The following is a 22,185-nucleotide window of genomic DNA, read 5'->3' on the forward strand; positions in this document are numbered from 1 at the left end:
GCTTCCTCAAGATTTTATATAAATTAATTTACCTTATGAATGATAAGGAAACAGAGCTAAACATGAAGAAGACAAAAATTCAATGAAGACTATTCCAGGACTTCACGCACAGCTTATCGGGAAGGGTAAAATCATGATACCCAATAAACGAAACAATTTCTTAAAAAACAAAACACTGCCACCAAACAAGTTTTGCCTCTGGCCAGTGTCCCTTCCAGAACAGACAGAAAACCAGGTCTGCAGGGAGAGAGCAGCTGAGATGCTCACTCCACAGTTAAACACAAACATGGAAGGCCAGAGCACACATGTGAGAGAATACATTTAATTTTAACAGGGCAGAAAAGGAGCTTTAAAAGGTGGTAGTTTAATTTCGAGTGTCCCTTTTATTTCCACTTGAAAAAAAACCTGCAAGCTTTTCCTCTAATTGCTTCCCAGCAGTTAAATGAGAGCAAAACATGAAATCCATGACAGGGCTGAAGCTCTTCTGTGAGGACAAGGACGGATGTAACTTCATGAACTTTTTTTAATCTGCAGAAAGAAAGGGAGAGAAGAGCGCGAGAGAAGGAGCGAGAGACAAAGAGGGAGAGAAGGAGAGAGAGGAGAAACAAAAACTAATTTTCCAGGCAGGGAGATACTCATAAAACCGTTTATGTCAAAGTTAGGATTTCACAACATAACACACTAAATGTGAAATCCAGTAGCACCTGTAGGAGTTGAGCAAATGCTGCCATCACTTAAATGCCTTTTAAAAAGTATCTGTAAAAGACTGAAGGAAAAAGAAGATAAAGTACATTCTCCAGAGAACAACAAATGTATTTCAAAATAAAAACTGTATTTTTGTTTTTCCTTTTTTTCAGTTGTTTTTTGTACAAGAATTCATAATTATCATATAGTAACTTATACACAATGGGATCGATCTCTGCTCTCCTTTTCTGTGTCACTTCAAGTCCATGTTCAGGCTACAGTCCCCAGCATCATTTTCTGATAAATATATTACCACAGTTTGATCTAAATATAGATACATCATATAATACTTGTCTCTGGGAAAAATCAAATTTTAATATGCAAACTTTTATTTCTATAATACAGAAATGGAGAAAACTACAGTAGGCACACAACCTAATTATGACTTGTAGATGACGATTTCTAGATACTCTCCTACTGTAAATGAATACTGAAAACAGTCTTACTAAGAAGATTTTATTTATATGTGCACTTGTGTCCACCTTATCCCATATACTGTACACGTCTAAAGACATTCTGGGAATTTAAAGGTGCAGCCCTCAAGTTGTTAAATCCCTAAAAAAAGAAAAAAAAATTAGGCCTTATTGGACAAGGAAAAAACTCACAAAATTTCCAATTTTAAATTTCTTATCAGTAGGAAAATATTAAAAATAATTTTCTGTATATACATATGGGTATATGTATATATTGAATTACACACATGTCTCACATATCAGTACAATTCAAGTGGAGACATTTTGGTGAGTTATTTTCCCATTAAATGACAACTATGTCAAAATTTAAAAATATCTTATTACATCATTAAAATAATTCACTTACCATTTCAATAGCTTATACTGTTTTTTTTTTAATTTTTAACTCTTCATAACTAAATTCCCTGATCCCTAGTGTTAAATCCCCTATTTAAATTAAAATCTGGTGCTCTTTATTACTCAGAAACTGATGGATAAAATCACATCTACTTCAAAATTCCATCAATCAAATAATTTTATTACCTGATTTATCAGAGAAATATCTCAGCTCTGAGCTTGTGTACCTAAATCATCCTCCCTATAATAAACAGGTGAGGAAAATATCCTAAAATAGATGGAGGTAACTTACATGATGTTATAGCACATATAATACATGATGATTAAGTGTCTGATATAAACTGTTCAGAGACACCTGAAAACTCACTTTAGAAACTAACTTTAGAAACAAACCATTTATTTTTCACTCTAATATAAATTAATATGTATGTATTTACATACATACACATACATATATAAAACAAAATTGTCTAGTGTTGCGTTGCTGCTTGTGAGTGAAAAAATGGTTACAAATCGATTAATTAGCTTAATTTTGTACTTAACAATTCAATTGTTTTGGGGTACAAACAAAGTCAGTGCATTCGTAGACTCCACAGAGTCAGATACTCAAGCATACACTTTAAAAAAGAACCCTCCTCAACATCACAGGCATTGTACAGCAAAGATATATGGACTCTGATGCATTCCTAACTCCATAAGCAGACTAGACAGCACTTGGCTCACTTTTAAAATAGCTTCTTCAAAGAAATATAGAAAGAAATGCATGTTTGCTAAAAGTCTTTTAAAATTACATCAAAACAACATTAAAACTTGTTCATTGAGAAGAGCCTGTTGAATTCTTGTTTTGAAATGCCTAGTTAACAGTTCAGAATATTGCCTTGTGAAGTTTGACTAGAGATGTGGTTGATGTGAAGACCCAGACAGAGTACACGGCTCCAACCCCCACAGTCCTCTGATTGGCTGTTTGATGGAAATGGATCCCCTTTAAAATTGCTATACACCTTAAAATGATCTATAATAAACAGTTCCCCAGTAACCATTATTATTTGTAAATTGAAATGCATTGATCATTCAGAAAAGATTTCTTGCAAAATATATAAATAAATGTAACTGCATATTCTGTAAATATACTTAACATTGCTAGACCAGACCGTCAATGACGGGCTGCTGTATTTCAGTACTGTGTGTCAAATTTATTAGAAATTTAAAAAGAAAAATTTCTGAGGGACTCAGCTGCCTTCGTTAGTTGGCTTTAAAATGTGTAATAAAATGGGAGACAATATCTTCTCATAAATACATGGAATCAATGTGGAAAAGTAAACTATACAGCAGACAAGATTAAAGAACACCAGAGTGTACCAGAGTGGTCACCGAGTGAAATATCTTCCAGTATAAAAAAAGGGAAGAACTCTATACACCCAGTTCTAGTTAAGTATGTTTCAATTAAAGATACAGCTCTCTCTCACTCCTGGCAAGAATTAATTGGTAATGGCACTGCTTCTTAGCAGTGCAAAAATATCCTGAGAAATTATTCAGATTACAACAGAAGACAGGGCTTTCATCACTAAATTTTTGCACAAAACACAGCTTTAGATATCATAAATAAATTAATTTAAGAAGCAGATAACCTTCACTGTGTTGAACACAAAAAGGGGATGTGACCCAGACATTGTTAATTCTCCCATTGGCTAATATCAGAAAAAAAAGATTGCATTAAGTGTCTATTTATAACTTTCTAGTTAACTATGGCCAATAATATACATGGAGGTAATTTGTAGTTCAAGTTTTCATCTCTTTTTTTTTCCCCAACTAGCTACAAGCTGAATTCTAAAATTTACACTGAAATATACAATTCCAATTTTCAAAAGATCATCCTCCTGGAGGAGGAATGATATTCAATTTTTTTGTGCGATCTTGATGCAGAGCCCAAACAGTCCTATGAAGAGAGACAGTGTATTTTTTAATCAATTGGCACTGAAATTTAACTTTTCTTAGCTGCATTCTAGTAGCTTGGCCAAGTTATCTCGTAACTCTGTTAGTTCAAATATTTTTCCATCAAGAATTTCTAAGAGTGTCTTCAGGTTATTGCGAAAAGCTTCTTGTTCATTCTGACTTTTCTCCAGACGTTGCTCTAAGTCAGACAGCTGTCCCTCCAGGTCTTTGTTCCGAATTTCTACTTCCTTTAGAAACAAAAGTGTGATATATATACACAGGTCAGTTCATGACTTAGAAAGCAATATAACTTTTGTTATTACTAATATTCTGGTAGTTAATGCACGTGGACGAGTAGGAGGATGAGTTTCTGAATCTCAAGGTAGTACCATTTAAAGAGATTTTTAGAATTTTGCCATCTGAGAAATCCATGTGTTTTATGGACAGGCTTGTTCATGAATCCATCCAACCATCCACCCGACAAAAACTTGCTGACTGCTTACTTTGTGCTAGGCAACCCTTCAGGCACTTCAAATACTTAGATAGGATTAAAGACCCATTTTGTGGATTAGCTACATCTCATGTCAATTTCTGCCTGCCCATTCTTCTTATTGCACAATTGCGAACACACTCAGGTGAAAGCAAACAGAGAAAAAGACAAATTTTTTTCTCCTCATTGGCAATTCCTGAGAAAGATTGTGGGAAGACAACAACTTTCTAAAATGTGGTGTTAGGAACCTCTGAGCATGTTCATTATTCTTTGTTTTGCCTATCAAATGGATCGAGGTGGCAGAGCAAACAGCTCAAGGGCTAAAAACTATAGTCAAGACGTGTAATAAGTATACATACAAGGGAATTAGAAAGCTGACATTCCAATATACTGCAAATCATGGAAAGAAGAGAAAACGACAAAAGGGAAGTAAAGGTACATGACAAAATTTTTTTTAAAAAACAGAATGAAGTCCAGCATACTTAAAAATTAGAAGTTATTACTGCTCTAAAAATGTTCCTAAGCATAACAAATATAATAAGTGACTCTAAAAAACAAAAGGATATAGTGAGCTAGAGACTTAAATTTGGTTAAAAATTCTAAATGAGAAAAACGGCAGAAAACAGACTATTACACTTTAAATAAGCTATTCAGATAAGCAATTCATAGAAAGTTATATATTCTTTCTGGAAAGCTCATTTTTCTTTTTTTTTTTAAAGTAGGTTCCACACTCAGCATGATGTCCAACACAGGACTTCAATTCACAACCCAGAGATCAAGAGTTGGAAAGCTTAACTGACTAAGCCACCAAGGTACCCCAGGAAACCTCACTTTTTAAATTTTTCAAATGTAATTTATTTTTGAGAAAGAGAACACAAGCAGGGGAGATAGAGAGGGGGGGGGGAGGGAGAGAAAGACCACAGAATCCAAAGCAGGCTCCAGTCTGTGAGCTGTCAGCACAGAGCAGGGCTTGAATCCATGGACTGTGAGATCGTGACCTGAGCCAAAGTCGAACACTTAACCAAGTGAGCCACCCAGGCGCCCCTTAAATTTTTTAAAAGTTTATTTATTTTTGAGAGACAGAGACAGAGCATAAGCAGGAGAGGGATAGAGAGAGAGGGAGATACAGAATCTGAAGCAAGCTCCAGGCTCTGAGCTGTCAGCACAGAGCCCAACACAGGGCTCGATTCCACAAACTATGGGATCACTACCTGAGCTGAAGTCTGACGCTTAACCAACTGAGCCACCCAGGCGCCCCCAGGAAAGCTCACTTTTACATCTGAGAGGAATTAAGTGATTGACACAAATTATATTTACATATATAAATTATATGGAACAAAGACAAAATTTTGGTGTTAATATTACAATATGAGTCAGCCCGAGAAAACATTATGTTTCAAGTGTTAATGCATCATTTAAGTGTAAATCTCTAAAAAAATTACAGCAAGTCTAAAGGGTGGTAGAACACTTTTTTTTTTTAATTTTTGAAAGAATCCGGTAAATGTTAAATGAAAAAAACAATACCAAGCAGCAGAGTGCAAATAGACAAAAATTGGTATGCATGAGGACAAGCACTGGAAATTACTGTACATAATAGGAAATGGTTGCAGTTGTTAGGATTATGGGTATTTTTATTTTTTATATTTACTTCTCTTACAATACCTGTAAAAATTCAACTTTTGAGAAAAATAACTGGGAATTTGGCTTGAATACACAGAAGAAAGTAATCCTGATCTAGGATTCTGAACATAAATGTTCACTTGCTCTGACAGAAATAACTAAGAGAAAGGCCTAAGCAAGAATGTCACAGAGGAGCTGCAAGAACCTGGGAAAATATAATAAAGTAATACAGCAGCTCAAATGAGTTATAAATGAAGAATTTAAGAAACCCCAATCTAATATTAAAGCATTTACTGATGAGCGGCACCTGGGTGGCTCAGTTGGTCAAGTGTCCGACTTTGGCTCAGGTCATGATCTCACGGTTTGTGGTTGGAGCCCGACGTTGGGCTCTGTGCTGACAGCTCAGAGCCTGAGTCTGCTTCAGATTCTGTGTCTCCCTGTCTCTCTGCCCCTCCCCTGCTCATGCTCTGTCTCTCTCTCAAAAATAAACAAACATTTTAAAAAAAGTTAAAAAAAAAAAGCATTTACTGTTAGATATTTCCCAGTATGTTTCTAATCTTTTTCCTTTGAATAATCCACAAAGAGAAGATAAGTAAACTGAGAGCAGGATCTGAAACCAATAAAATACTTATAAATTCATAGGCACATTCATGGAGGCTCCAAACTATGAGGGAGAAAAAAGAGCCTGGGATCAAATGTAAAAATTCCACTCATGATTGCACAGTATGCTCTCTTGCTTGCTTGAACAATAAGCTTAAGAGTAGAATGTTTCCAACTATAAAAATAGACCAAATGTCATTCACTAGAAAACACCCACTTCACCAGGCACCACCCATTATGCCCTCTAAAGCCTTCCTTAAAATGAAAGCCTTTTTTGTTCTCCTTGCCAATCAATGAAACATCCAAACATTTTCAACGGAAGCATGCAAAACACCAAATTTCCTCAGCTATTAAAATTGCATTGTTCTCTCTAGACAGAGTTTCATACTCTCAACCATTTCTCTGATTGGAGGAATTTTAGTAGGCAGGTAACAAAAGGGATCCAATACAGTGCTGACAGTGCTGGTCTATTCTGAAGCAGAGAATATAATCCTAGAGCAAGAATGGCCAACGCTGTGCACATGGGCCAACACAAGGCAACTGGAGCCCTGGTTTGTGGGCACTTCCCAGTAGTCCACCTTACGTCCATGTTTTCCAAGCCTCTTCTTGCCGTTTATTCTCACTCCTAACTTATTCTTCTACTTATAACCACTTGTGTGCTACTAATTTCCTCTTCTCCTTCCCTGACAGGTAACCATGTGCCAGGGGCATCCAGACCTGGTTCGGTCCTGATAAAGCAATGGAGGCCCTTCGAATGTTTTAAAGGGCAATAATTCAAAGTATAAAGGGGTGTCTGGGTGGCTCAGATGGTTAAGCATCCGGTCCTTGATTTCAGCTCAGGTTATGATCTCCTGGTTGGTGAGTTTGAACCCCATGTTGGGTTCGGTGCTGACAGTGCTTGAGGTTCTCTGTCTCCCTCTTTCTCTCTCCCTTAGCAATAAATAAATATTAAAAAAAAAAAGTATAAAATCTTAATGGGTAGAAGGTCACTCTCTGTGTTAGATATAGAGCCTAAACACTAGAGTGATTAAAAAAATTTTTTTACAGAGGCTCCTGGGTGACACAGTCGGTTAGGCATCTGACTTGCATCTCAGGTCATGATTTCACAGCTCATGGGTTCAAGCCCCACGCTGGGCTCTGTGCTGACAGCTCAGAGCCTGGAGCCTGCTCCAGATTATGTGTCTCCCTCTCTCTCTCTGCCCCTCCCCTGCTCACACTCTTTCTCTCCCTCTCTCTCAAAAATAAATAAACATTAAAAAAAAATTATACAATTATTACCATCATAAATGGGACCAGATCAGGTTCATTTTCTAACAGTTTAAATCCTGCATTTTTAATCTAAATAAAAGTTACAGGAAAATTGTCTTGGATATCTGATTCACATCTTAAGCTGATAGAAGTAAGATATACTGCCCTATTAGATCATCAACCTTCATATGTAACAAGACATATATAAATCATCAAAACAAGAACTAGTATTTCAACAGAAAAAAAGGGGCAACAGACACACACACACACACACACACACACACAAATTTTGAAGAAGAGCTATTTAACAATTATTTACTAAGCATCTTCTATGTACTAGAAATAGAGATAAAGCAGAGAATAAACAAAGATGGTTCTTGTTTGAATGCAGCATGCAATCTAGATTGAGGATACTCGCAACAAAAAGCAAACAAAACAGACTTCCGGGAAGCTGAGGTAATGGTGACTGCATACACTGAAATTTCCTAACCATCCTCCCTAACTAAATAAATCAATGACAAGAATAAAACCACACAAACTTCACAACTTCAAAGTTACTAGAAGAAATAGAACAATACAAACTTCAATTTCCAGCAAAGACATTTCCTAAGCTTTCTCTCTTACCTGTCTCCCCAAAAGTGAGTGGTTTTTAACTAAGAATTTGTAAACTACCCAAAACTGCCACTCAGTCCACCAAATACAAAGATGTGACATATCTTCATCTACGGAAACTATAGTAAGATGAAAACAGAAAATGAAACTCTAGACACTTCACTGAATGAAAATACAAGTCCCCACAAAAAACCAACTATGAAGCACAAGAAAACAGAAGACTCCACTGGAAATTAAATATCAAACAGGGCACCTGGCTGGCTCAGTCAGAAGAGCATGGGACTCTTGGGCACAAAGGTAGCTCAGTCAGTTAAGTGTCCAAATCTTGATTTCGGCTCAGGTCATTATCTCATGCTTTGTGAGTTTGAGGCCTAAGTTGGGCTCTGCGCCAACAGCGTTGAGCCTCTCTGGGATTCTCTCTCCCTCTCTCTGCCTCTTCCTGGCTTGTGCTTGTTCTCTTCCTCTCTCTCTCTCAAAATAAGTAAATAAACTTGAAAAAATATTTTTTTTTAAAGGGAAAGAGCATGGGATTCTTGATCTTAGGGTCATGAGTTTGAGCTTCATATTGGGTGTAGACATTACACCCAAAATAAACTTTAAATACTGTCAAGCATTCAAAATAGAGCCTGAGTCAGATATTAAACATGAAAAACAGAAATGGGCCAAAAAAACAAAAAACAAAAAAAAATGAGGAGTGATTAAAGCTTGATAGAAACAGAAGAAAAAGGCAAAATCACATCAGAAATAAAGACTGAATTATAAAATAAAAAATACATTTGCAAAAAAAAAAGTTTATTCAATTATTATTTTTCAACACTCAAGGGAATGTGGGGTGGCTGGGTGGCTCAAGTCAGTTAAGTGTCCGACTTCAGCTCAGGTCATGATCTCACAGTTCATGAGCTCAAGCTCCAAGATTGGGATTTCCATTGTCAGCTTGGAGCCTGGAGCCTGCTTCATATCCTCTCTCTCCCTCTCTCTCTCTGTCTGTCCCCTGCCCGTATTCTCTCTCTCTCTCTCAATTAAATAAACATTTATATAAAAAAAATCAGAGAGAAAGTGGTTGAAACAGAAGACAAAAAAATCCAATCCAGTTACGTATCACTGGAGCTCCTGAAGAAGAAAACACCCCAATAAGACAAAGTTAATATTTAAAACTTTTACACAAGAAAACTTCCTGGAAATAAAGGCACACCTGAATCTACAAATTAAAAGGGCCCATCAAGTACCTGAGAAAACTGACCCTCAACAATCAATTCTCAGAATTATCTTAGTAAAACTATTAGATTTTAAATATAAAGGAAAAATCCTCAGGGCATACAAACAGAATGGGTTCTAAACTTCCAAGGCCAGGCATCTAGACTGGAATAGATTTCTCAAAAGAGACATAAAAACAAGGTAATAATGGAGTGGCATTTTCAAGAAACTCAAAGAAAGAAAATTACAAACCAAGGATTTTATATCTACCTGTCACCCAAGTACTAAGTCTTTTAAAAAAACAGCTTAAAACCATAAGCTCTTCGGGAACCATCCACTAAAGATAAGCTTCATCCAACCAACAGATTATTGTGGAAACTTCAAAGAAAGGACCATGTACTATATGTAATATATATCAAAGAATAAAACAAGGACGGATGATGGTTAAAAAATAATATAAAAAATAATAAAATAATATATATCAAAGAATAAAACAAGGATGGATGATGGTTACTAGGGGTGCCTGGGTGGCCCAGTTGGTTGGGTGTCCAACTCATGATTTAGGCTCAAGCCATGATCTTTCTTTTATTTATTTTTTATTTTTTTAAAGTTTACTTATTTATTTGGGGGGAGGGGAGGGGCAGAGAGAATCCCAAGCAGGCTCTACACAAAGCCCAACGTGGGGTTCAAACTCATTAACTATGAGATCATGACCTGAGCTGAAATCAAGAGTTGGACACTTAACCGACAGAATTTATCCTGCCCTTTATTTTTTGTAATGTTTATTTATTCTGAGAGAGAGAGAGAAAGTGTGCACAACTGAGCACACAAGTAAGTGGTGGGCGGTGGGATGGGTGCGCAGAGAGAGGAGGGAGACAATCCCAAGCAGGCTCTGCACTTTCAGAGCAGAGCCTAATGCAGGGCTCGAACTCAAAAACTGTGAGATCTTGATCTGAGCTGAAATCAAGAACCACCCAGGCATCCCTTTATTTTTTGTAATGCTCATTTATTTATCCTGAGAGAGAGACAGAGAAAGCAAGCAAGCGAGCATGAGCTGGGGATAGGTACAGAGTGAGGAGGGAGAAAATCCCCAATCCTTGAAGTGGGGCTTGAACTCACAAACTGTGAGATCATGACCTGAGCCAAAATCAAGGAGTCAGAATGCTTAACTAACTGAGTCACCCAGGCACCCCTAAAGCACCTTCTTTTAAACACCTCTTGCATGCAAGGTAAATAAAACCAAAATTACAGAATTTCAGGAAATAATGATAATGAAAATACTAAATACCAGAATCTATGGAATACACTTTAGAGCAACAGAGGAAAATCTATAGCCTTACACATGGATAAATAAAAGTGAAAGAATAAAAATAAAGGAATTAAATTCTCTTCTTAAAATGCTAGAAAAAGAATAAAAAAGTCAACCAAAATAAAGCATGAAGCAGGAAGAGTAAAGATAAAAGGAGAAATTCATAAGGTAGAGGATAGAAAGACAGTGACACTGATGAACCAAACCAAGTATTTTTAAAATAATTTAACAAAATAGGGGTGCCTGGTTAGCTCAGTCAGTTAAGCATCTGACTTCAGCTCAGGTCATGATCTCACAGTTTGTGAGTTCAAGCCCCGCACTGGGCTCTGTGCTGACAGCTCAGAGCCTGGAGCCTGCTTTAGATTCTGTGTCTCCTCTTTCTGACCCTTCCTTACTCGCACTTTCTCTCTCTCTCTCTCTCTCTCTCTCTCTCTCTCTCTCTCAAAAATAAACATTAAAAAACATTTTTTTTAGGGATGCCTGGGTGGCTCAGTTGGTTAAGCATCTGACTTCGGCTCAGGTCATGATCTCACGGTTTGTGAATTCGAGCCCCACGTCAGGCTCTGTGCTGACGGCTTGGAGTCTGGAGCCTGTTTCAGATTCTGTGTCTCCCTCTCTTTCTGCCGTTCCCCTGCTCATACTCTGTCTGTCTCTCTCAAAAGCAAATAAACGTTAAAAAAAATTTTTTTTTAATTTAACAAAATGGACATACCATTGCTTAACTTTAATCAAGAAGAAAAGGATAATGAACAACTATATAAAATAGGAGTTCTTGCTGAATATATGAAAGCTAGATGGAAAACTTAAACAGTCCAATAGCTACAGAAGACAGAATAATCCAGGAACTACACAAAAAATGCACCAGGCCCCGATGGTGTCAAAGGAGAGCTTTATTAAATGCTCAAAGATCAGATAGCTGCAATATGACATCCATGACGCCATAGCACAGAAAATGAAGAAAGTGTATGAAGTATAACTGAAGTATAACTTTAAAAAAATTTTCTTTAAAATTTTTTTTAATGTTTTATTTATTTTTGAGAGAGGGAGAGACAGAGTGCAAGCTGGGGAGGGACAGAGAGAGAGAGGGCGACACAGAATCCGAAGCAGGTTCCAGGCTCCGAGCTGTCCTCACAGAGCCCGATGAGGGGCTCAAACTCACGAACTGTGAGATTATGACCTGAGCTGAAGTCAGGACGCTCAAAAGACTGAACCACCCAGGCATCCCCCCCAAAAAATTGTTTTTTAAGGGGCACCTGGGTGGCTCAGTCGGTTGAGCATCTGAACATGGGATTGTGACCTGAGCTGAAATCAAGAATCAGATGCTCAACCGAGCCACCCAGGCACTCCTGAAGTATAACTTTGTATGAAGTATAACCTTGATACCTAAATCTTATAAATACAGCTTCCCCACAAAGGAAGAAAATTACAGACCAATATTACAAATGAGTATCATGTAAAAATTATAAATAATAAAAGATGAAAATCTAAAACCACATTAAGAGAATAATATATCATAGATAACGGTATTTATTCCAGTAATGCAAGGGTGGTTTGGTATTAGAAAATCTATTAATAAAACAAAACATATTAATAGATCTAGGGAGGGAATTATGGCTATCTCGAAAGATACTTAAAAAAAGCCATTAACAAAATTTTTGGTAAAAACACCCAAGAAAACAGGAAAGACAGTCTCATAATATGATAAAATATATTTTAGTGTTAAATCCAGCATTTTAATTAATGGAAAAATAATAGAGGCAATTTCACTAAGATAAGGGACAAAATAAGCCTTTAACTCCACTACTGTTTAACACTATACCATTGTTTTGTTTTTAATGGTTATTTATTTATTTTGAGAGAGAGAGCACATGTGCAAGCATGTGAGTAGGGAAGGGGCAGAGAGAATCGTAACCAGCCTCTGTGCTGACAGCACAGACGTGGGGCTCAATCTCATGACCCTGAGATCATGACCCCAGCCCATATCAAGAGTTGGACACTCAATCGACTGAATCTCAGAAGTGCCCCTTTACTACTGTTTTTAAGGTGTAATTCGACAAGAAAAATCAACAGAGGCATAAGAATTGGAGAAATAAATAAAATTACCTCTGTTTGCAAATTATGTGTTAACGTACCAAAAAAATCTTACTGAATCAGTGCAATAAATGACAAAACAGCCTCAAGTAATACAATAGTCAGGTAGCAGCATATAAAATAAGCATACAGAATTCAACATATACACACAATAATCAAATACAATGATAGAAAAAATCCCATTTGAAACAAAAAAAGACAAAATATGGATAAACAAGAAATATGCAAAAACACACAAAAACCTTAAAACACTCCTAAATAAATTTTAAGCAATCCCAATAAAAGTTTTTTACAGAGCTACATTTTTAGTTGACACAAAAACTGGTATTGAAGTTAATACTGAAGTTCATATGATAAAATAAATATGTAAGAATATTTAGAAAAGCAATGAAGAAGAAACGCTGTGAAGATTAACTGGCCTTCCCAGACATTAAAGCTTCTACAATTAATGCAGTGTGGGACTGACACATGAATAGAGTGACCAATGGGGTGGAACAGGAAGTCCAGCAATAGATCAAAATACACATAGAAATCAAGTATCTCCAATCTCTGGAAAAAAGAATGATGTTTTAAATAAATGGTAATGAGATAACTGGACAGGCATTTAGAAAAAGATGGAATTGGATACCCATCTCATACCATACACAAAAAAATAAACCCCAAGTACTCGAAGATCTAAAAGTAAAAAACGAAACCTTGTAAGTGCTAGAGGGAAATATGGATAAATTCCTATATCATCTCAGTTTAGAAGAGTTAACTAACTCTATTATTCACAAGCCACAAGCAAATAAAGAAAGGAATCAATCTGACTACTACATAAAGCAACACTATCTTGGAAAAAGCAAAAAAAAACAACAAATTGGGAGAAAATATTTGTAACATGTAATCAGATATATAAAGAACTCCTGAATACAAAGAACTCTTGAAAAAGGACCAAAAAACCTATCGAGCAAAGGCAAAAGACATGAACACCCAATCCACACATATACAAAAAGATACTGAAAAGATCTTTAAGCTTATGAAAGAAGTTCATGTGACTCATAATAATACGAGATACACAAGAGATACCATTTTTCACCTATCACACAATTAAGAAGTATGACAACACATTTTGTTGGTGAGGCTATGGAGACACATGCACTCATGCTGGTGGTATGAGTGAGCACTGCCACAACTCATTATGGAGGGAAACTGGACAATATTTAACAAAACTACTTATATGTTTATCTTCTCACTAAGAAATCTTGCTTCTAAGAATCTTTCCTGTGGGTGGCTCAGTCAGAAGACCATGAGATTCTTTTTTGTTTTTTTAGTGTTTACTTATTTTTGAGAGAGAGAGAGAGAGACAGACAGACAGACAGACAGACACAGGATCCAAAGCAGGCTCCAGGCTCTGAGCTGTCAGTACAGAGCCTGATGTGGGACTCGAACTCACAAACCACAGGATCATGACCTGAGCTGAAGTTGGACACTTAACTGACTGAGCCACTCAGGTGCCCAACCATGAGACTCTTGACCTTGGGGTCAAATGAGCTCAAGCCCCATGTTGAGTGTACAGATTACTAAAAAAAAAAAAAAAAAAAATCTATCCTGAATACACACCTCCAATGATAACAAAATACCTATGCACAATATTACTTGTAGTATTGTTGCAGAACACTGGAAATAGCCTAAATACCTATACAAAGGAGTGGCCAAATAAACTATCAACACATAGAAATAAAGTACTATACAACTGTAACAAACATGAACAAGATCTGTATGAACTGACAGAGTGATCTCTACAATATGTTTCATGTTAAAGAAGCAAAGTGCAAAAGAATAATCTAGTGGATGTAATCATTTAAAAAAAGGGAGGAGAGGGTAAACAAATAGATCAGTTCATTTGTGTAAAAAGAAACAGAGAAAGGATCAACCAGAAACTAATGTGACTGGTTACCGACGGGTGGCAGATGGATACGGGGGGTGGGAAGAACGGGACAGAAACTAGGGCAGTCTGGACTGAAGGGGCTCATACTTCTCTAAAGACATCTTTCTGAATAGTTCTGATTTTTGGAACCACACTAATGTTTCATATACTCATTAAATGCATGCTATAAAATGAAGAAGAATGGGAAATAAAATACATTTAAAATGGAATATGACACTAATAAACATAAATGTGTTTCAAATGAAGAACCTAGCCAATTGCAGAGGAGTGGAAGAACTCACCCAATAAACTTCGGATACAGGCTAAGGACAAAAAGAATTATACTGATCTCTAGTTGGTAAGGGTTTGTTTGTATTTTCTTGCAGTGGTTTTATTTAGTAATTCAACAACTATTTTCTGTGCTTTCTGAGATTAAAAAAGTAAGTAAATATACTGTGGGTAATAAGAATCAGGTTTCTCAGTATTTTTTAAAATTTATTTATTTATTTTGAGAGACAGAGAGAGAGTGTGAGCAGGGGGAGGGACAGAAATAAAGGGGGAGAGAGAGAGAGAGAGAGAGAGAGAGAGAGAGAGAGAGAGAGAGAGAGAGGGAGAATCCCAAGCAGGCTCCACAATGTCAACGCAGAGTCTGACACGGGGCTCGAACTTAAGAACTGTGGGATCATGACCTAAGCCAAAATCAAGAGCCAGGTGCTTAACTGAGTGAGCCACCCAGGTACCTCCAGGTTTCTTGGTGTTGGGTAAACAAGTTACAGATATGAATAAGGAAAAGGCTAAAATGAACTTCATAGTATTAGACTACAGTGGGAGGTATGGGTAAGAATTCAGTTTAAAAGACATATATACGTACCTGAAATGGACATAATGTGGTATGCGTGTACTTCTAGCTCTGTTTATTAAGATGGAAAAGAAACAATGCCAACTTAATAACAAGAAGCTTATCTAGTACTCAGGTTTTGGCTTCTAAATATCAATCTTTGCTAAAAGAAATTTCTCCTTGAAGAAATAGCTAATTCCAAGGCTAAAGTTGAAAAAATACAAGATGAGCCTGGATTATGTTGTACTAAAACATAAAGAAATTCTTTAAAGAATTAGAGTGTCATATCAAAAGGAACCAGAAGCTAGAAGGGGTTTCAACTGGCCAAATGCGGGACAATTCAAACATCAAAATAAATATACATGACAACTAAATGCAGTATGTGATTCTGGAATAAATCCTGGACCAGAAAAACAATTTTTAAATTTTGCTATAAAGGAGATTATTAAGACAATTATGGGAATTTGAGTAAGGCCTGTAGATAGATCATTTTTGATGGTTATAGAAGAAAATGTCCTTACTCTTATAAAATACACACTGAAGTGTTTAGAGGTAAAGAGATACTGTATCTTGGGGCGCCTGGGTGGCACAGTCGTTTCAGCGTCCTACTTCATCTCAGGTCATGATCCCACGGTCTGTGAGTTTGAGCCCCGCGTCGGGCTCTGTGCTGACAGTCGGAGCCTCGAGCCTGCTTTGGATTCTGTGTCTCCCTCTCTCTCTGCCCCTAACCCACTCACATTCTGTCTCTGTCTCTCTCAAAAATAAATAAAGCATTTAAAAAAAAAAAAAAAGAGAGATACTGTATCTTAAACGTATTTTCAAAGATTTCAGGAAAAAGATATATGTGTATGTGTGTATATATATATATATATATATACACACATACACATAAATGTGTATATATGTATGTATGTATACACACATATGTATGTATGTATGTATGTGTGTACGTATATACATACATACACAGATAGAGTTCCAGAATGGTAAAACAAATACGGTAAAAAATGTTAACATTTGGGAAATGTGGGTGAAAGGTATATGAAAAAAATTTTTGTATTATTCTTGCAAGTTTTTCTGATCTGAAATCATTCCAAAATAAATTTTGAAAATAAATAAAATCATTTCAGATACTGACAATGGCTACTAGGAAAATAAAACATGGTAATATTACAAAGAGTAACTGGGGTGGGGGGAGTAGGGGGCTGGGAGGACCTTGCAGAGCAGTGCTTAAATTGAGAAGTTGGAGAAATTAACACGTGAGGCAAGACCTAAAACAAATAGGGACCAGCGCATCTGAAGGTCTGAAAGCTTCCCTGCCCTGTTCCATGTAGGTTGTTTTGATAAGCATTTTTGATACTTGGTGAAAGAAAAGGTAAGCATTGATATTCACTATTCCAGGAGCCAGCTTTAAAATTCAATTACTGCTCAGTCAATGATGAAATACATTTAGAAGTCTGATATGAAAAATCACCTGTTGGTTTCTCTGGGACAATGTAAATGTGTATGTAACTGGAAAAATGTTTTTAAAGAACTGTCAGGAATGTCTTGGCCACTTGACTGCCTGGAGCAGTGTGGTGCTAATACAGAAAGAACAGAGACTTTGGAATCAAAACAAATTTAGGTCTTACTACTTTCTAGCTCAGTGTCTTGTAAACTTGTTAACACCTCCGAACTGCTGCCTTCTCTTTGAAAATGGGGTTACCACATTTGTTAGTGTGAGAATTAGTTGAGAATTAGAGCGATGGTATACAAGTGCTTAGCAAAATGCCTGAAGCATAGCAAGTACTCAGACAATGACAGCCCGAAACAAACGAACAAATGGCAAAGCCACACTGATTTCTTCCACCTCCTCTAGCCCTGATTACATGCTTCATCTTTTAGTTCTACACCAGGCTTTCTCAACCTTGACACTATTGACATTTTGGGCCAGATAATTGGATGTTTAGCAGCATCCTTGACTTCCACCTACTAGATGTCAATAGTACAGTGCTAGTTGTGAAAATCAAAACTGTCTCCATACATTGTTAAACGTCCCCTGCAGCACAAAACTGCCCCCAGTTGACAACCACTAATTTACACAGATCATTAAAAGGTAGGAACAACATTTAATAGGGCTAACCAAAACAAACCACCTCCTTTTTCTCAGACTGCTGAAAGTCAAATGACGGGAGAGAGAGAGGGAAATAGTTGATGCTCTATAAAGAACCCATTTCCACTGTCAAAGAACTTTGCCTACTTAAAGAGAGATTGGACAAGTTAACCTATACAAGCCTCAGTTTCCTCCTATGACTGTTGCATGGAATAAATGCACAATATAAGTAAAGTGCTTAACTCAGTGTCTGGTGCAAGTGAGCACTCAATTAATGCTGGACATTCTCATTATAATTATGGTACTCCTTTTAATACTGGGCTTTCAGGTCCCACTCATCATCACTCAGCCCAAATTCCTCACTCTGTACATACATTTATTTCTACTCCCAACTCTAAAGTGGCCCTAACCTCTCTTTATAGAGGCAGCTAACCACTGGGGTGTAAAAGTAGCTGAGGTGCCAGGGCACTTTGATAACGAATTCTAAAATTCTTCCCTAACCACTGACACAGGATATACATATGTAAATGAGAGCCAAGAAACATATTACTTATGCAAAAAAAGTGAGTAAAATTAATTCGTATAAAGGAAGAAAAACAGTACTAACTTGATTTCCATTAGGGCACAACTACTTTTGTAATTCATGCTAAGTAGTTCAGTGTTAAAAAAAAATGAGAACTCCTCAAGTGAATGAAATCCATTTGAGAAATTCTCTTTAAATTCAGGGTATTTTTTATGTTACAAAGTAGAAATTTCTAAAATAATTTACTGAAGACAATTTATAAATGACCATCTATGATGATCATATGCTACCTAGATAAAGGTATCAGGTAATTTTTGACAAATCAAAGATTAGGCCCGAATGAGAAGTCCTGGAAAAGAAAAAGGACTGAGAACCTACGAAATGAAATTTCAGAGAAAAAAGTCATTACTATGTGAAAGAATGAGTGATGCCTTGCTGTGCAGAAATGAATCAAAACGTCATTACAGCTCACCTGGAGTTTCTGAGTCAAAGAGTCTCTCTGTTCTTGTAATTCTCTGGCATTATCAATTTCTTGTTTTAATCTTTCTATTTCCTAGAAAAAGTACAGCAAGGTCTTTAGCAACAATATTTAAACTAAATCAAGGAAAGAGAAAGTCTTATTTTTTCCTGAAATCATTGTTCCAGTCCCTGGAAAAAAATAATTAAAAAAACATTCCTTTATACTGACTAAATTTTAGAGGGGTGATTTGTCTTTATGGGTATGGTGTCTACTACACGATAATCTTAAACAACAAGTACACTTGCGGGCTTTGAGACAGCACTGCTTAGAAACAACCATCAGAATATGTTATGGTTGTGGATATAATTCTTTCCTGGGATGTTAAATCTTCTGACCAGAAACCAGAGAAAGCAACAGCGTATAAAATTCATTTAACCTCTCCTGGTTTTCTGTTGATTTTATGAATGCAACTCTCATACAGAAGGCAAGAGGCAGCATCTCAGTCTGACTGCCTCATCATTGTTCATAACAGCAGAAATAAGGAAGGAGAAAATATGAACAAGCTTAATATTAATCAAAATAAAAACATTTCACACCCCTAAACAGCATCCCACAACCTTACTTTACTCCATAAAGTACCTGCAAATCTGACATAAGCTCAAATATTTTGTATACCTATGTTAGCCAGATTACAGATGAGTAAAAAGTAGCAAATACCTCTTCCTTCACTTTCAGCGTCTCTTCTAGTTCTTGTATTGTCTGATTTAATTCTGTCTTATGGGTATGCACTGCATTTGCTTGGCTACTAACACATTCAAGCTCAGTCACCTAGGATGAAAGGAGAACACAGGTAAGTCATATGACTACTTCAAAGGATTTCTTGCTGAAAATATAGTAACTCCTGATAGTTAAAACATGAATTCTGAAGCAACATATGAAAATCAATTTTGAGAAATATTAAGACACTTATTGTAGAATGAATAGATTCTTTAAAGACACGAATCTAGGACAAGGAAAAAAGACTAGGGAAATAATTATTTATATGGCTTGGTCATGGGCAAAATCAGGAAAACTTAAAATTAAATGATTAATGATAGAGAATCCCTATAATGAAGTTTTCTTTAAAAATTTCCTATGAAAACATATTCAAAATCAGATATAGCCATCTGCCTTCCATCTGTAGCTTTCAAATTAAACATGGCTTCTGAAAACTGGCCTTGCAGAAGTGAGAAATTTTTCAAATACATTTCCAAAATGTTAAGAGAATCTGGAAGAAAAGATATGCTTAAAAATACAACTTAAATCATTCTATTACTAGAATGACTTCATATCAATAGTGTCTCTGTGGCAAAAGATAACATTTTTTAGTCAATAACAATGTACTGAGGGCCCAAAGAGCTACCTAATTTTTAATAAGCACTGGATATTTTCTGAGACAACAGAGAAGGACAGAGTCCCTAAAAGTTATCCTGTCCAACAACACTGTTGGATTTGACAGTCAAAAGAGACAGAAGTCAACATAAAAACATACATACACCTCCAATCACAGCTCTTTACATACATCGGGAGCTCATACATTTTGGGTGACTAGACTGCAGTGAATTCTAGACTGCTAAAGAAACATAGCAAATCCTTCTCTTTCACATTTTCCAAATATCTAATTACACTCCACAAATGTCACTCTACCTTTCTTAACACTTTTGTCCTTTCTATTCATGTACTAATAGCCTTGTGCAGACCCTTATCATCCAGGCCTAAAGAACAGCAATGGCTTGCCAGAAGACTTAACTGTAATCTATTTTTACCTCTTCTGCAAACTAACATTCATCTGTGATCTTTAACTCCCCCATTCAAAGCCTTTCAAAGCCTCTTTTTTTTTTTTTTTTTTTAATGTCAAATCTTAACCCTCAGGTCTTGCATATACCAGTCATAAACTACTTAACTATCCTCAACATCCAAGACACTCACAGTATGTGATATATCACTTTTCCAACTAAAAGCAGGCAAGTCTCCTTGTCCTAAGAACAAACCACTCTCAGGGTGCCTGGGTGGTTCAGTCGGTTAAGTATCCTACTCTTGATTTCAGCTCAGGTCATGGTCTCATGGTTCATGAGATCAAGATCTGTGCCAGACTCTGTGCTAACAACAAGAAGCCTACTTGGGATTCCTTCTCTCTCCCTCTCTGCCCCTCCCTGGCTTGGGCATGCTCTCTCTCAAAATAAATAAATAAAACTTTAAGAAAGAATAAACAACTCTCGTACCCATCTTGCTGGATATGAATGTCCTCTCTTACCTCTGAGGCTATTCAGACTTCATCAAACCCTCTACTCTCAGCTCAGCAAGCACTTTCACCAGAAAGCCATTCCTATCTACTCAATCTGTCAAGGCTTTCCTGTCCTGTGGTCCACAAAATGAAATGTATTGAAAATCTTGGGAATTATTTCCTTATTCTTCAGTGTTTATTAGTTTTCTTTGTTCAATTAGATAATAAATTCCTTACGGGGAATTCCAGTTCTCATAATGATGGAGTTGTTTTTATTAAAAAAACTTTCCCATAGATAACAATGGCAAATCATGAACGAAATGTAAAATTCAACTGCTTGAATGCCCTGGTTAGTGACCAAATAGAGCAAAAGAGTAAAAGATAGCCTGAGGAGCCTGATGATTTGGGGACTCTTTAGAACAGCTGAAACAGCTAGAAATTGAGGGAACTGTATGAAGAAAGCCCCAAATAAGCATAGAGACTTTTTCCAAGTCTTTGGTCAACCCTTGAACTAAACATGCACAGGTAAGAATCCAAGGAGTCCAGCATGGTGGGGTATGGGGAGCTGTAAGGCTGAAAGAGCTAAGGTGGTAGTGCTCATGCTCACCATAGAGAAAACAGTTTGAAGTTTGAGTCCCACCAAATTAGAGGACATTGGTTATCACCTCAAGCTTTCCACTGAAGCATCCGAAGGGTTACGCCTTAGAAATAAAGATTTCTCAGGACTAGGGGATTCTCCAGAGGGTTAAGGGCAAAATTAAAATAAAACAACTCTAATAATGAAGCCTAAGTCCACACCTTCACAAATTCGAGGAAATCTGTAAGTCATTTAACTGCTTGCTCAAATAAAAAACATCATTCAGAATAAGATGAGAGCATCTATAGGCAGCATAGCATCTAATTTTTAATGTCTAACACACAACTGAAAATGACTACACATGTGAAGAAATAGGAAAATGCAACCTGTAGTTAAGTCAAAAAGCTGCCCTTATATCTGGCCAAAATTGCAAAGTTAATTCAGGCCAATGGGAAAGGATACCTTGATGGAAATCAAATCTATAAAAAGGAAGGAAGAGCACTGAAAATTATAAACATGTGAACAGAAAGATTTCATTTCTTAAATCTTTAAAATTCAATTAATTATTTACAACAAAAATTCCTTAAGGGCAAGGATTACTCAATAAGGAGATATGATAGTTTTTCAATGAATATTTATTGGCCCATGAGTTAACTGTTGTGAGTTAATTTTTTTTATTGTGGTAAAGAACACATAATTAAATTTATCATCTTACCATTTTTAAGTGTACAAGTATACTCAGACCATTGTGAAAAATATCTCTAGAACTTTTTCATCTTGCTAAATGGAAATTCTATACTCATTAAACAACCTTCTTCTTCTTCCTCTTAAGTTAACCTTTATACATATAATAGGATGATATTTATTCAGGTTT

The 22,185-nt window shown here is 36.4% G+C and overlaps 1 protein-coding gene across 3 annotated transcripts in view; it reads right to left on the reverse strand.

Annotated features, from left to right (window-relative positions):
• Positions 1-811: 811 nt before the first annotated feature.
• HOMER1 (homer scaffold protein 1) overlaps positions 812-22,185 on the reverse strand; it is a 135,854-nt gene continuing 114,480 nt past the window's right edge. For 2 of the 3 annotated variants that reach the window (XM_053224308.1, XM_015069096.3), the window contains exons 7-9: positions 19,189-19,299; positions 18,484-18,564; positions 812-3,733 (exon numbers count right to left, since the gene is read on the reverse strand). In XM_053224308.1, coding sequence (XP_053080283.1) covers positions 3,545-3,733; positions 18,484-18,564; positions 19,189-19,299 — 381 coding nt within the window. In that variant the 3' untranslated portion in view covers positions 812-3,544. Of the gene's footprint in view, positions 3,734-18,483; positions 18,565-19,188; positions 19,300-22,185 lie in introns of those variants that run through there. The other variant, XR_008299309.1, reaches the window with a different exon arrangement.

Source organism: Acinonyx jubatus, chromosome A1 (assembly GCF_027475565.1).
Source record: "Acinonyx jubatus isolate Ajub_Pintada_27869175 chromosome A1, VMU_Ajub_asm_v1.0, whole genome shotgun sequence".
NCBI lineage: Eukaryota > Metazoa > Chordata > Mammalia > Carnivora > Felidae > Acinonyx > Acinonyx jubatus.